At 38.8% G+C, this 16,811-nt stretch overlaps 1 protein-coding gene across 6 annotated transcripts in view; it reads left to right on the top strand.

Moving 5' to 3' along the window:
• The window catches only part of LOC105492218 (neuropilin and tolloid like 2), a 60,709-nt gene that overhangs the window by 31,447 nt on the left and 12,451 nt on the right, over positions 1 to 16,811 (top strand). For all 6 annotated transcript variants that reach the window (XM_011759235.3, XM_011759232.3, XM_011759231.3 and 3 more), the window contains exon 7: positions 2,715 to 2,943. In XM_011759235.3, coding sequence (XP_011757537.1) covers positions 2,715 to 2,943 — 229 coding nt within the window. The remainder of the gene's footprint in view (positions 1 to 2,714; positions 2,944 to 16,811) is intronic.

The raw sequence follows: 16,811 nt of genomic DNA, 5'->3' as shown, positions 1-16,811 counted from the left end.
ATGGAGGCTGCAGTGAGAGCCGTGATCATGCCACTGAACTCCAGCATGGGAGACAGAGACTCTGGCTAAAAAAAAGGAAACAAAAAAAAAGTGTAAATAGATGGTTTTATTTAAGAAATCTAAATTAAATGTTAAAGGTCACCATAACCCTTGAATACTAAATGTGAGAAACTAGTTAATGGGTGATGTTTAAGAAAAATATCCATTTATAAATATGAAAAGGAAGCCAGTCACGGTGGCCCATGCCTGCAGTGCCAGCACTTTAGGAGGCCAAAGCAGGAGGATCACTTGAGCCCGGGAGTTCAAGACCAGCCTAGACAATACGGCAAGACCCTGTCTCTATTTTTTAAATTAAAATATATTTAAAAAATAAATATACAAAAGAAGGCATTGGTGTTTAAGAGTATACATTAGTGTTTTAGTCCACTTTTATCAGTGGCCTTTTCATGATAGTAGCTTTCTGGGGATTTCATTTCTGTTGGGGTCTTCAGGGGCTCCAATAAATAGCATCCCTTTTCTCTGCTGGAGTGCTGAACCAATTGAGAAATAAAAGTGTCAGCATGTAGGGAGTCAGAAAAGCCTCTTTACCATAGTGAAAGCTAGGATAGAGAGAGCAACGCAGAGAGATGATCTAATTAGTGTTGCCAACTCCTTACCCACCAGTTCTACCTCTCACCGAAGTCTAGAACAGCCCATTCCACTCCAGGGAAAGTTCACATCTGCAGAGCAGACCGGCTTACCCAGTCCCACTTCCTATGGGGGGAGGGAGAAAGAAACCAAACTCCCACCATCCAGGTAACTTGCCCTGCCTCCCTGGGTAGGATACAGGGATAGAGTAAGAGGTCACTTACTTGATAAAAGATGCAAGTAAAAGATCCCTTCTCATGCAATCTGGAGTAAAAGAAAAGTAGTTTATGCTCTTCTCTCAACATTTCAATTTGTCAGATTTACGTTATGAATATTTCCCAAAAATTCGTTGAATTAAACAATTTAATATTTACAATAGAAAAGTGCTATGATTTGTTATAATTTATCTTCATGTTTTTTAAGAAATATGTCTTTGAAGAGCATTTACTATAGCCTTATATAATACTGTATTTATTTGGATTAAAAGAAAAGCAGAGAGTAAATATAAATACTTGAGACAGCTTGATTATTTTACTGATACTTCTACCAAGTCATAATTTTACAAGCCTAGTCACTTTCTCATTGCCTGCCATGAGCAAGAATTATGCTGGATGAAACTGAGCCAGTGACCTTCCATTGGAAGACATCACAGTCTAGTGGAAAAGGGAAGTTATTACAGCATTAGTGCTCCCTACCACAGAGTGTGAGCAGAGGGTTTGGGTTATATAAGTGATGGAAAACTAATGAGAACTGATGATGTATTTAAGAAAACATATTGCTTCTATGTTAAAATACATGCATGAAGAGTTTGTAAAGTTTTTGAACTGGAAATCCCATTTCAATACCAATTTTCCACCACTCTCACGGAAGTGGTGAACCAGTCATTTCAAAGAAACCAAAATTATTTAGTCAAAATTTAATTCTTTAAGCTGTATTTTGTAAGTTGTTCTCTCTTAGTGTTATGCCATCAAGGTATTTGGTGGAGTGGGGGAGAATATATGACATAACATTTTTGTTTTATTAATCCCTTTGAATTAAAGGGTAGGGGTGGCATACTGCTCCCTCAGAGTAATAGCTAGGAAGTGAATACTCGTTAGATGTCTTGAATGGCAATTCAGAGGTAATCTTTATTTACTCACTCAAATTTTATTTTAATCGTAGAGTCACATATGAGCGACTAGAGCCCAAACAGGGAACACTGTGTGAGTATGTAAAGCACCTCATGGAATGGGAAGGACGCACATTTAGAGTCAGACCAACCTGGGTTTAATCCTTGCCACCGAATAACAGATTCATCTCTGCCCACAAAAAAAACGTGATACCTACTTCCTTAGGCTCTTCTGGAGATTAATGTTTAAAATCCAAGTTCACAATGTAAGAGAAATTGTCAAACAACAATGGATCGAGAGTGTTTAGGAAATAACTTAGTACCATTTAGCTATAAAATTTGAATGGGGGGATGCTAACAGAGCTTCCTTTGATAGTACAGTTGATGTCTGCCTGTCTGAAAATGCAGATATTGTTAAGAGGTGAAATCATAAAGCAACCATGTAGAACAGTAGGATATTGTGTAAATAAATAATACGACATCTGGGAATAGGTATGGCTAAGAATACAGATAAAAACATTTTTATATGATACAGCTAAAGTAGGATGTGTATATCTTACAATTAAACACAGGTTTTTTAAATGTGCAGAAAAACTGAAAAGAAATTCACCAATCACATGCATTGTTGGAATAATAGAATTATGAGTGATTATTTTATTTTCTCCCCTGTCCAGTACCATGAGATTGCTTTTATAATGAGAAAAATGTGAGATAGTTATGCCTTGTGAACAAAAAGTTTCTTCTCTTTATAGACAAAACACAAAGTAAGTTCCTTAATGCTTGGTTCCATTATTAAGACAACCAAAGAAACAGATCATTAATCTTAGTTCCTCTAACTATTAGGCATCAGCCATTTATCTATTATGTTTTCTGTCAGCTGTTATTATTTGGTGTACCATGTTGTCTGTGGAAAATAGAAATGGAAAAATTCAAATTAATGTATCTTTTTAAAAGCAGTGTTTTTGTGTTAATACTACAGATTTATTTGAGGTTCCTAGATTATCAAATGGAGCACTCAAATGAATGCAAGAGAAACTTCGTTGCAGTCTATGATGGAAGCAGTTCTATTGAAAACCTGAAGGCCAAGTTTTGCAGCACTGTGGCCAATGATGTAATGCTTAAAACAGGAATTGGAGTGATTCGAATGTGGGCAGATGAAGGTAGCCGGCTTAGCAGGTTTCGAATGCTCTTTACTTCTTTTGTGGAGCGTAAGTAAATAATTCCTATAGTATTGAGATCTTTTACATATTGTTCACTCATTCGCAATGCACGCAGCATTTACTTTTTAAAAATATTTATTTTAGGATGTATTTTTTTGTTTTATTATAGCTCTTTTTAATGCAAGAATATTAAATTTAAAATGTTTTAAATTTTATTTAATTTTTGGAGATGGGGTCTTGATTTGTTGCCCAGGCTGGCCTTAAACTCCTGGGCTCAAGCAACCCTCTGCTTCACCCTCCCAGGTAGCTGGGACTACAGGCACATGGCACTATACCAGACAGCAGTTACTTTTGACAAAAATATGCAAGTCACAAGGTAGAAGCAACTGTATCTTGGTCCCTGTTCTCTTGGAATGGACTGTCATGGGTGAAAAAACCATGTTAGCATATCAATTGGAACACTCATTATAAAGGTATAAACAAGTGGTAGAGATTGCAGACAGGGAAGACTTACACTTTCTCTCAAGATTTTCTAACTTAGTAGTAGTATTAATTTAGCTTGGTGAATAGTTATGAATCCATGAAACTATGGTCATCAAAGATTTAGATATGCCATAGATCTTTTTCTTTTTAAATAACTTTAAACTTACAGAACATTATAAAAATGATAGAGTTCCCTATGTGCCATTCACTCAGATTCCCCTAATGCCAACATCTCTCAAAGCCGGAGTAAAACTGAAAATTAACACAGATAACACTATTATTAACTAAGCTATAGACCTAATTCCAGTATCTCTAGTTTTGCCATGAAGGTCCTCTTTATGATCCAGTTTCCCATATTGCTTTTAGTTGTCAAGTATCCTTAGCCTTCTCCATCTGTGACAGTTACTCTGTCTGTGTCTTTCCTTGGCACACTGTCAAGAGTACTAGCCAGTGTAGTAGAACGTCCATCAGTTTGAGTTTGTCTAATGTTTCCTAGGGATTCCACCGAGGCTGTGTATTTCTGTCAGGAATACCACAGAAACTGTGGTGCTCTTCTAACTACATCATGTCAGTGAAGCAGGGGTACATGGTATCATTTTGTCTTATTGCTGGTAATGTTAACTTTGATCACTTCCTTAAGGTGCTGCCAGTTTTCTTCACTAAAAAGTTGCTATTTTTTTTCTTGTCTAATTAATAAGTCTCTTTGAGTCTATGCCGACATCTCCTCACCCACTAATTTTAGCATCCATTGTTGGCTTCTGCCTGTAACAGTTACTACTGTAGGGTTTACCTGATCATGATTTTCTGTTTCCATCATTCCTTCTGTATACGTTAATTAGCATTCTGCTGTGAGAAAAACTATCCCTTTTCCTCACTTATTCAGTTATTAATAATTACATCAGTATGGCCTTATGGATATTTTATTTTATTCTGTTGTTATAATATTAATAATATTATTATTATGACCAGGCATCGTGGCTCACGCCTGTAATCCCAGCACTTTGGGAAGCCGAGGCAGCAGATCACTTGAGGTCAGGAGTTCGAGACCAGCCTCAGCAATGTGGTGAAACCCCCGTCTCTACTAAAAATACAAAAATTAGCTGGGCATAGTGGCAGGTGCCTATAGTCCCAGCTACTCAGGAGCCTGAGGTGGGAAAATCACCTGAGCCCAGGAGGTCAAGGCTGCAGTGAGCTAAGGTCACACCACTGCACTCCAGCCTGGGTGACCAGAGTGAGAATGTCTCAAAAAAAGTTATTTTTCTATGATAGTAACATTATTTTGTTGCTCAAAACCCAAGCTTCAGCCATTGGAAGCTCCTTCAGTTTGCCTCCTGTGTCCTCTCAACGTACCCAATTAATAGTTTTTTAATTATTTTCTTACTTTATGGCAATTCTGGATGAACCAGGCTCAACTTGTGTTTTCTCTGACCCAACCCTAGATCAACCGTATTTCCAAGGAGCCCTTTCTTCATCTTACAGAGAGAAACCTGACTAACTTATCTAAAATGGATTGTTTAATCCTAATATACACAAAAAGTAACTTCACAATTGCTAATCCATATCCCTTTGAGAAATTTCCTAACAAAGTACCTTATGTACAGTTCTTTTTGTGTTTAGTTTTACTGTCAAGGTACTGTTTTCCAGTTACTCAGGCTAGTGGTTTATATTTCATTTTGTGCCCCCACATCATGGTTTCTATACATTGTTTTTATGTGGGGGTTCTGGGAACATAACTGTTGTTCCTAGAGAGCCCACATCCCAAGAGGGACACTTGGAAGTGTCCTTGACTCCTTCATTCTCTGCCTTCCATTTCTACCCTCTCTCTGGATTTCTTTTTGCACAAATGAGCAGATACATGTGTATTTTCTTATGTGACATTTTTTCTTACTTGAAGGACAGCATTATTCTTTTACACTTTATTTTTTCAACTTAAAAGTATGTCCTGGTCAGGTGCAGTGCCTCACACCTGTAATCTCAGCACTTTGGGAGGCCAAGGTGGGCGGATCACTTGAGGTCAGGAGTTTGAGACCAGCCTGGGCAACATGGAGAAACTCCGTCTCTGCTAAAAATACAAAAATTAGTAGGGCATGGTAGCATGCGCCTATAATTCCAGCTACTGGGGAGGGTGAGGCATGAAAATCACTTGAAACCAGGAGGTGGAGGTTGCAATGAGCTGAGATCAGGCCATTGCACTCTCCAGTCTGTATGACAGAGTGAGACCCTGTCTCAAAAAAAAAAAAAAAAAGTATATCCTGGAAACCATTCCATATCAATTCATAGAGCACATTTTTATTTTATAGCTGCATAGTAGAGCATTGTATATACCAACTTTATTTTATCTTCTACTTATGTTGGGCATATAGGTTATTCCCAGTATTTGCAGTTATAAACAGGCTGCAGTGAATAATGTTATGTGTATGTCTTTCTGTATTGTTGAAGACATGTCATCAGGATAAATTCCTGGTAGTGGGATTGTTTGGTTAAAAAAAGTTGTGTAGTTTGGTTAGATATTGCCAAATACCCTTGCAGGAGGGTTGTAGCTTTTTTTTTTTCAATTGCGGCAAAATATACATGGTATAAAATTTACCCTCAGTCACTTTTAAATGTACAAATCAGTGGCATTAAGTATATGCTCATTGTTGCGCAACCATCACCACTTTGTCTGGAGCATTTTTATCATCCCAAACTGAAACTCTATACCCATGAAACAGTTCCTTCCCGTTTTTTTCTCTCTCCCTACGCTGGTAACCTCTGTTCTACTTTCTGTCTCTATGAATTTCCGTATTCTAGGTAACTCATAGTAGAATCATATAATATTTGTCCTTTTATATCTGGCTTACTTCGCTTAGCATAAGGATTTCAAGGTTCATCCATGAAATCTTTTCATGGTTCATCCATGTGGTCATATGTATCAGAATTTTATTCTTTTTTTAAGGCTAAATATTCCATAAGTAAATGCCACATTTTCTTTATACATTCATTCATCTGTTGATGGATGCTTGATTGTTTCTACCTTTGGGTTATGATGAGTAATGCTGCTGTGTAGAATTGTTGGATCATATGGCAAATCTGTGTTTAAGTTTTTGAGGAACCAGCAAACTTTTCCACAGTCGCTGCACCATTTTATTTACACACCGACCAGCAGCACACAGAGGGTTCCGGTTTATCCACATCTTCACCAATACCTGTTATTTTTGGTACTTTTGGATAATAGCCATCCTAATATGTGTAAAGTAGCATCTCATTGCGGTTTTGATTTGCCTAACGATTGGTGATGTTGAGCATTTTTCCATGGGCTTCTTGGCTATTCATGTATCTTCTTTGCAGAAAGGTCTCTTCACGTCCTTTGCCCGCTTTTGAATTTTTTTTTAAGTTGTAGACGTTCTCTGCATATTCTGGATATTCGTCCCTTATTGTGTATGTGATTAGCAGACTTTTGCATTCTGTTTGTTGCCTTTTCACTCCCTTGATACAGTGTCCTTTCACGTACAAAAGTTTTTAATTTTGATGAAGCCCAATGTAATGTGGTTTTTGTTGTTGTTTGTGGTGTGATAATCCAAGAAATCACTGTCAAAACCAATGTCATGAAGCTTTTCTCATACGTTTTCTTCTGAGAGTTTTATAGTTTTAGCTTTTGTAATACGTTTAGGTCTTTGATCTATCTGGAGTTAATTTTTGTATATAGTGTAAGTTAAGGCTCCAACTTCATTCTTTTTCATGTGGATATCCAGCTTTCCCAGGATCATTTTTTGAAAACACTGTCCTTTCCCATTGAATGGTCTTGACACCCCTGTCAAAAATCAATTAGACCTGGGCACAGTGGCATGAAATGTGAATGAACCATGAATAGCCAATCTGTAGTCCCAGCTATACAGGAAGCTAAGGCAGGAGGATTGCTTGAGTCCAGGAGTTTGAGACCAGCCTGGGCAGGAGTTCAAGACCAGCCTGGTCAACATAGCAAAACCCCATCTCTGTTTTTCTTTAAAAAAAAAAAAAAAAAAAAAAGACCGGACACAGTGGCTCATGCCTGTAATCCCAGCACTTTGGGAGGCCCAGGTGGGTGGAACACCTGAGATCAGGAGTTTGATACTAGCCTGGCCAACATGACAAAACCCCATCTCGACTAAAAATACAAAATTTAGTCAGGCGTGGTAGCACACGCCTGTAATCCTAGCTTCTCGGGAGCCTGAGGCAGGACAATCGCTTGAACCTGGGAGGTAGAGGTCACGGTGAGCCAAGATTGCGCCACTGCACTCCAGCCTGGGCAACAGAACTAGACTCACTCCGTCAAAAAAAAAAAAAAAAAAAAAAAATTATGTGAAGATTTGTTTCTGGCCTCTCAATTCCATTGGTCTATATGCCTGTTGTTATGCCAGTAGTAATTGTTTTGATTACTGTAAATTTGTAATAAGTTTTGAAATCAGGACGTGTGAATCTTCCAACTTTTTTTGTTTTTCAAAATTGGATTGGCTATTCATGGTTCATTCACATTTCATGAATTTTAGGATGACTTTTTCTATTTCTGCAGAAACACTGTTGGGATTTTCAAAGGGATCATTTTAAATCTGTGGCTCACTTTGAATAATATTGTCATCTTAACTGTATGAAGTCTTCCCATTCATGAACACAGGATGTATATTCCCAATGATTTTTCATCTTTAATTCATTCAGCAATGTTTTGTAGTTTTCAGCATACAAGTGTTTTGCCTCCTTGGTTAAATTTATTCCTAATATTTTATTCTTTTTAATGCTATTATACTGGAATTATTTTCTTAACTTCCTTTTCTAATTGTTAATTGGCAGCATTTAGAAATGCAACGGATTTGTGTATGTGGGTTTTGCATCCAGCAACTTTGTTGACTTAGTTTATTAGCTCTAACAGGGGTGTGGGTGGGTGGGTGGGTGTGATCTTTAGGGTTTTCTGCATGTAAGAATGTGTTATTTGTGAACAGAGAAAATCTTACATCTTCCTTTCCAATTTGGATAGCTTTCATTTTATTTTCTTGCCTAATTGCTCCAACCAGAACTTCCAGTATATATTCAATAGAAGTGAAATTGGGTATCTGTCTTATTCTTGATCTCAGTGGAGCTCTGTCCTTCACTACTGATTATGATGGTAGCTCTGGGTTTCTCATATATGGCCTTTTGTCATGTGAAGGAAGTTTTTTTTTTTTTTTCTATTCATAGTTAATTGAATGTTCTTATCATGAAAGGCTGTTGAATTTTGTCAAATGCTTTTTTAAAAATTCATTGAGCTGATCATGTAGTTTTTTTCCCTTACTGTAAATGTGATGTATTAAATTGGTAGGCTTTTGTATATTGAACCACTCATGCATTCTGGGAACAAATCCCACTTGTTCTTGGTGTATAATCGTTTTATATGTTGCTGAATTCTGAAGTAGTAATTTTCTTGAGGATTTTTATGTTAACATTCGTAAGGGATATTGGTCTTTAGTTTTTTGTGTGTACCTTTTCTAGCTTTGGTATCAGAGTAATTCTGGCCTCATAGAATGAGTAACTAGTGTTCTGGCCTCATAGAATGAGTAACTAGTGTTTGTTCTTCAACTTTTTCAAAGAGTTTGAGGATTAGTGTTAACTTTTTTTATTATTACGATACTTGAAGTTCTGGGATACATGTGCAGAGCGTGCAGGTTTGTTACATAAGTATACACCTGCCATGCTGGTTTGCTGCATCCATCAACCCATCCATCTATATTTCTCCTAATACTATCCCTCCCCTAGGCCCCCACCCCGCAACAGGCCCCAGTGTGTGATGTTCCCTCCCCTCCCTGTGTCCATGTGTTCTTATACTTCAACTCCCACTTAGGAGTGAGAGCAGGCAGTGTTTGGTTTTGTTCCTGTGTTAGTTTGCTGAGAATGATGGTTTCCCACTTCATCCATGTCCCTGCAAAGGACATGAACTCATGCTTTTTTATGGCTGCCTAGTATTCCATGGTATATATGTGCCACATTTTCTTTATCCAATCTATCATTAATGGGCATTTGGGTTGATTCCAAGTCTTTGCTATTATGAATAGTGCTGCAATAAACATATGTGTGCATGTGTCTTTATAGTAGAATGATTTATAATCCTTTGGGTATATATCCAGTAATTAGATTGCTGAGTCAAATGGTATTTCTAGTTCTAGATCCTTGAGGAGTCTCCACACTCTTCCACAATGGTTGAACTAATTTACACTCCCACCAACAGTGTAAAAGCGCTGTTTCTCCACATCCTCTCCAGCATCTGTTGTTTTCTGACTTTTTAGTGGTAGCCATTCTAACTGGTGTGAGATGGTATGTCATTGTGGTTTTGATTTGCATTTCTCTAATGACCAGTGATTTTGAGCTTTTTTTCATATCTTTGTTGGCTGCATAAATGTCTTCTTTTGAGAAGTGTCTGTTCATATCCTTCACCTACTTTTTGATGGGATTGATTTTTTTTCTTGTAAACTTGTTTTAAGTTCCTTGTAGATTCTGGATATTAGTCCTTTGTCAGATGGATAGATTGCAAAAATTTTCCCCCATTCTGTAGGTTGCCTGTTCACTGTGGTAATAGTTTCTTTTGCTGTGCCAAAGCTCTTTAGTTTAGTTAGATCCATTTGTCAGTTTTGGCTTCTGTTGCCATTGCTTTTGGTGTTTTAGTCATGAAGCCTTTGCCCATGCCTATCTCCTGAATGGTATTGCCTAGGTTTTCTTCTAGGGTTTTTATGGTTTTAGGTCTTAGGTTTAAGTCTTTAGTCTATCTTGAGTTAATTTTTGTATAAGGTCCAGTTTCTGGAAGGGGTCCAGTTTGAGTTTTCTGCATATGGCTAGCCAGATTTCCCAATACCATTAAACAGGGAATCCTTTCCCCATTGCTTGTTTTTGTCAGATTTGTCAAAGATCAGATGGTTGTAGATACATGGCGTTATTTCTGAGGCCTCTATTCTGTTCCATTGGTCTATATATCTGTTTTGGTACCAATAACTTGCTGTTTTGGTTACTGTAGCCTTGTAGTATAGTTCGAAGTCAGGAAGCATGATGCCTCCAGCTTTGTTCTTTTTGCTTAGGATTGTCTTGACTATACAGGCTCCATTTTGGTTCCATACAAAATTTAAACTAGTTTTTTCTAATTCTGTGAAGAAAGTCAAATGGTAACTTGATGGGGATAGCATTGAATCTATAAATTACTTTGGGCAGTATGGCTATTTTCACGATATTGATTCTTCCTATCCATGAGCATGGAATGTTTTTCCATTTGTTTGTGTCCTCTCTTATTTCCTTGAGCAGTGGTTTATAGTTCCCCTTGAAGAGGTCTTTCACATCCCTTGTAAGTTGTATTCCTAGGTATTTTTTTCTCTTTTTAGCAATTGTGAATGGGAGTTCATTCATGATTTGGCTCTCTGTTTGTCTGTACACCTGTTGGTCTATAGGAATGCTTGTGATTTTTGCACATTGATTTGTATCCTGAGACTTTGCTGAAAGTTGCTTATCAGCTTAAGGAGATTTTGGGCTGAGACAATGGGGTTTTCTAAATATACAATCATGTCATTTGCAAAGAGAGACAATTTAACTTCCTGTTTGAATATCCTTTATTTCTTTATCTTGCCTAATTGCCCTGGCCAGAACCTCCAATACCATGTTGAATAGGAGTGGTGAGAGAGGGTATCCTTGTCTTGTTCCAGTTTTCAAAGGAAATGCTTCCAGCTTTTGCCCATTCAGTGTGATATTGGCTGTGGGTTTCTCATAAATCACTCTAATGATTTTGAGATACATTCCATCAATACCTGGTTTATTGACAGTTTTTAGCATGAAGGAGTGTTGAATTTTGTAGAAGGCCTTTTCTGCATCTATTGAGATAATAATGTGGTTTTTCTCATTGGGTCTGTTTATGTGATTGATTCGCGTATGCTGAACCAGCCTTGCATCCGAGGGATGAAGCTGACTTGATTGTGGTAGATAAGGTTTTTGATGTGCTGCTGGATTTAATTTGCCAGAATTTTACTGAGGGTTTTCACCTCAACGTTCATCAGGGATATTGGCCTGAAATTTTCTTTTTTGTTGTGTCTCTGCCAGGTTTTGTTACCAGGAAGATGCTGGCCTCATAAAGTGAGTTAGGGAGAAGTCCCTCTTTTCTGTTGTTTGGAATACTTTCAGAAGGAATGATACCAGCTCCACTTTGTACCTCTGGTAGAATTCGGGTGTGAATCCATCTGGTCCTGGGCTTTTGTTGGTTGGTAGGCTATTAATTACTGCCTCAATTTCAGAACTGGTTATTGATCTATTCAGAGATTTGACTTCTTCCTGGTTTAGTCTTGGGAGGGTGTATGTGTCCAGGAATTTATCCATTTCTTCTAGATTTTCTAGTTTATTTGCATAGAGGTATTTATAGTATTCTCTGATGGTAATTTCTATTTCTGTGGGATCAGTGGTGATATCTCCTTTATCATTTTTTATTGTGTCTATTTGATTCTTCTCTCTTTTCTTCTTTATTAGTCTGGCTAGCGGTCTATCTATTTTGTTAATCTTTTCAAAAAAACAGCTCCTGGATTCATTGATTTTTTGAAGGGTTTTTTTTGTGTCTCTATCTCCTTCAGTTCTGCTCTGATCTTAGTTATTTTGTCTTCTGCTAGCTTTTGAATTTGTTTGCTCTTGCTTCTCTAGTTCTTTCAATTGTGATGTTAGGGTGTCAATTTTATATCTTTGCCACTTTCTCCTGTGGGCATTTAGTGCTATAAATTTCCCTCTAAACACTGTGTTAGCTGTGTCCCAGAGATTCTGGTACTTTGTGTCTGTTCTCATTGGTTTCAAAGAACTTACTTATTTCTGCCTTAATTTTGTTATGTACCCAGTAGTCATTCAGGAGCAGGTTGTTCAGTTTCCATGTAGTTGTGTGGTTTTGAGTAAGTTTCTTAATCTTGAGTTCTAATTTGATTGCACTGTGGTCCGAGAGACTATTTGTTATGATTTCTGTTCTTTTGCATTTGCTAAGGAGTGTTTTACTTCCAATTATGTGGTCAATTTTAGAATAAGTGTGATGTGGTGCTGAGAAGAGTGTATATTCTGTTGATTTGGGTTGAAGAGTTCTGTAGATATCTATTAGGTCCGCTTGGTCCAGAGCTGAGTTCAAGTCCTGGATATCCTTGTTAATTTTCTGTCTCGTTATCTGTCTAATATTGACAATGGGTTGTTAAAGTCTTTCACTATTATTGTGTGGGAGTCTAAGTCTCTTTGTAGGTCTCTAAGAACTTGCTTTATGAATCTGGGTGCTCCTGTATGGGGTGCATATATATATTTAGGATAGTTAGCTCTTGTTGCATTGATCCCTTTACCCTTCAGCATTGATCCCTGCAATACCCTTCTTTGTCTTTTTTTTTTTTTTTTATCTTTGTTGGTTTAAAGTCTGTTTTATCAGAGACTAGGATTGCAACCTCTGATTTTTTTTTCTTGCCATTTGCTTGGTAAATATTCCTCCATCTGTTTATTTTGAGCCTATGTGTGTCTTTGCACATGAGTTGGATCTCCTAAATACAGCACACTGATGGGTCTTGACTCTTTATCCAATTTGCCAGTCTGTGTCTTTTAATTGGGGGCATTTAGCCCATTTACATTTAAGGTTAATATTGTTATGTGTGAATTTGATCCTGTCATTTTGATGGTAGCTGGTTATTTTGCCCATTAGTTGATGCAGTTTCTTCATAGTGTTGATAGCCTTTATAATTTGGTATGTTTTTGCAGTGGCTGGTACCAGTTTTTCCTTTCCATATTTAGTGCTGCCTTCGGGAGCTCTTGTGAGGCGGGCCTGGTGGTGACAAAGTCTCTCACCACTTGCTTGTCTGGAAAGGATTTTATTTCTCCTTTGCTTATGAAGCTTAGTTTGGCTGGATATGAAATTCTGGGTTGAACATTCTTTAAGAATGTTGAGGCTGGGCACGGTGGCTCACACCTGTAATCTCAGCACTTTGGGAAGCCAAGGCTGGTGGATCACAAGGTCAGGAGTTCAAGACCAGCTGGCCAAGATGGTGAAACCCCATCTCTACTAAAAATATAAAAATTAGCTGGGCGTGCTAGCGGGCGCCTGTAATCCCAGCTACTCGTGAGGCTGGGAGAATTGCTTAAACCCATTGAACCCAGGAGACAGAGGTTGCAGTGAGCCAAGATTGTGCCACCGTGACAGAGCGAGACTCTATCACACACACAAAAAAAACAATATTGAATATTGGCCCCCACTCTCTTCTGACTTTTAGGGTTTCTGCAGAGAGATCCGCTGTTAGTCTGATGGACTTACTTCCCTTTGTGGGTAACCCGACCTTTCTCTCTGGCTGCCCTTAACATTTTTTCCTTCATTTCAACCTTGGTGAATCTGACGATTATGTGTCTTGGGATTGCTCTTCTCGAGGAGTATCTTTGTGGTGGTATCTGTATTTCCTGAATTTGAATGTTGGCCTTCCTCGCCAGGTTGGGGAAGGTTTGCTTGGATAATATCCTGAAATGTGTTTTCCAACTTGGTTCCATTCTCCCTGTCACTTTCAGGTACACCAGTCAAACGTAGATTTGGTCTTTTCATATAGTCCCATATTTCTTGGAGACTTTCTTCGTTCCTTTTCTTTCTTTTTTCTCTAATTTTGTCTTCCTGCTTTATTTCATTAAACTGATCTTCAATCCTTGATATCCTTTCTTCCACTTGATCCATTCAGCTGTTGATACTTATGTATGCTTCACGAAGTTCTCATGCTGTGTTTTTCAGCTCCATCAGGTCATTTTTGTTCTTCTCTAAACTGGTTGTTCTAGTTAGCAATTTCTCTAACCTTTTTTCAAGGTTTTTAGCTTCCTTGCATTGGGTTAGAACATGCTCCCTTAGCTCGGAGAAGTTTGTTACTACCCACCTTGTGAAGCCTACTTATGTGAATTCGTCAAACTCATTCTCCATCCAGTTTTGTTCCCTTGCTGGCGAGGGGTTGTGATCCCTTGGAGGAGAAGAGGCGTGGTTTTTGGAATTTTCAACCTTTTTGCACTGTTTTTCCTTATCTTCATGGATTTATCTACCTTTGTTCTTTGATGTTGGTGACCTTCGGATGTGGTTTATGTATGGATGCCCATTTTATTGATATTGATGCTATTCCTTTCTGTTAGTTTTCCAACAGTCAGGCCCCTCTGCTGCAGTTCTGCCGGAGTTTGCTGGAGGTCCACTCCAGACCCTGTTTGCCTGGGTATCACCAGTGGAGGCTGCAGAATAGCAAAGATTGCTGCCTTTTCCTTTCTCTGGAAGCTTTGTCCCAGAAGGGCACCCACCAGATGCCAGCTGGAGCTCTCCTGTGTGAGGTGTCTGTTGACCCCTGCTGGGAGGTGTCTCCCAGTCAGGAGGCACGGGGGTCAGGGACCCACTTGAGGAGGCAGTGTGTCCCTTAGCAGAGCTCAAGTGCTGTGCTGGGAGGTCTGCTGCTTTCTTCAGAGCTGGCAGGCAGGAGCATTTAAATCTGCTGAAGCTGCACCCACAGCCACCCCTTCCCCCAGGTGCTGTCCCAGGGAGACGGCAGTTTTATCTATAAGCCCCTGACTAGGGCTGCTGCCTTTCTTTCAGAGGTGCCCTGCCCAAAGAGGAGTAATCTAGAGAGGCAGTCTGGGTACAGCAGCTTTGCTGAGCTGCAGTGGGTTCTGCCCAGTTCAGATTTCCCGATGGCTTTGTTTACACTATGAGGGGAAAACCACCTACTCAAGCCTCAGTAATGGTGGATGCCCCTCCCCCTACCAAGCTCCCAGGTCGACTTCAGATTGCTGTGCTGGCAGTGAGAATTTCAAGCCAGTGGATCTTAGTCTGAAGGGCTCCGTGGGGGTGGCGGGGAGGGTGGGATCTGCTGTTGGCTCCCTGGCTTCAGCCCCCTTTCCAGGGGAGTGAATGGTTCTGTCTTGCTGGTGTTCCAGGCACCAGTGGGGTATGAAAAAAAAACTCCTGCAGCTAGCTCAGTGTCTGCCCAAATGGCCACCAGTTTTATGCTTGAAACCCAGGTCCCTGGTGGAGTAGGCACCCAAGGGAATCTTCTAGTCTGTGGGTTGTGAAGACCATGGGAAAAGTTTAGTATCTGGGCCGGAATGCACCATCCCTCATGGCTTCCCTTGGCTAAGGGAGGAAGTGCCCCAACCTCTTGCGCTTCCCAGGTGAGGTGACCCTCCACCCTGCTCCTTCTTGCCCTCTGTGGGCTGTACCCATTGTCTAACCAGTCCCAATGAGATGAGCCAGGTACCTTAGTTGGAAATGCAGAAATCACCTGCCTTCTGCCTTGATCGCATGGGAAGCTGCAGACTGGAGCTGTTCCTATTCAGCCATCTTGCCCAGGAATCAACCGATTGTTGTTAATTCTTTACATGTTTAGTAGAATTCACCAGTGAAGCCATGTGATCCAGAGCCTTTCTTTGTTGAGAAGTTCTGGGTTCTTTTTTTAATCTCCTTGTTTGTTTTAGGCCTATTCAGATTTTCTTTGGCTTCATTTTGCAGTTTTGTTTGATTGTGTGTTTCTAGGAATTTGTCCATTTCCTCTAGGTTGTCAGTTTGTTGGCATACAGTTGTTCTTAGTATTCACTTATGATTCTTTCTATGTATGTAAGATCTGTAGTCATGTCTCCAGTTGCATTTCTGATTTTAATAATTTGAGTCTTTTTGTTCTTAATTCTAGCCAAAGGTTGGTCAGTTTTGTTGATCTTTTCAAAGAACCAAGTTTTGGGTTTTTGCTCTTTTTCTGTTTTCTGTTTTATTTATTGTCACTCTAGTCTTTATTATTTTGTTACTTCTGCTAGCTTTGAATTTAGTTTGTCTTCTTTCTCTAGTTCCTTAAGGTATAAAGTTAAGCTGTTGATCTAAGTTGTTTCTTCTTTTTTAACGTAGGCATTTATAGGTGTAAATTTCCCTTTTACTACTGCTTTTACTGCTCCCCATAAGTTTTGGCATGTTTTGGGTTTCATTTGTCTCAAGGTATCTTATAATTTCCCTTGGATTTCTTTTTCGAAATCACAAGTTTAAAAGTTTTGTAAGAGTGTGTAGTTGAATTTACACAGACTTGTGAATTTTTTCATTTTCCTTCAGTTTTTGATATCTAGTTTCATTCCATTTTGATTTGAATAAATTTTATATTATTTCAGTCATTTAAAATATATTAAGACTTGTTTTATGGCTGAACATACGTAGTCTATTCTAGAGACTGTTTGATGTGTACTTGAGAAAAATGTGTATTCTGTTACTGGGTGGAATTTTCTGTATATGTTAGGTCCATTTGGTCTACAGTGGTGTTCAGGTCCTTTATTTTCTTATTGATATTCTGCCTGATCATTCTGTCCTTTATTGAAAGTGGGGTGTTGAAGTCTCCAATTACTATTGTACAAGTATCTACTTCTCCCATCAGTTCTATCAATGTTTGTTTTGTATATTTTAGGGCTCCTTTGTTTTTAGTCCATATATG

Source organism: Macaca nemestrina, chromosome 18 (genome assembly GCF_043159975.1).
Source record: "Macaca nemestrina isolate mMacNem1 chromosome 18, mMacNem.hap1, whole genome shotgun sequence".
In the NCBI taxonomy this organism is placed as follows: Eukaryota; Metazoa; Chordata; class Mammalia; order Primates; family Cercopithecidae; genus Macaca; species Macaca nemestrina.
The sequence above is the reverse complement of the archived record's forward strand: the minus strand, read 5'-3'. Positions and strand labels throughout refer to the sequence as shown.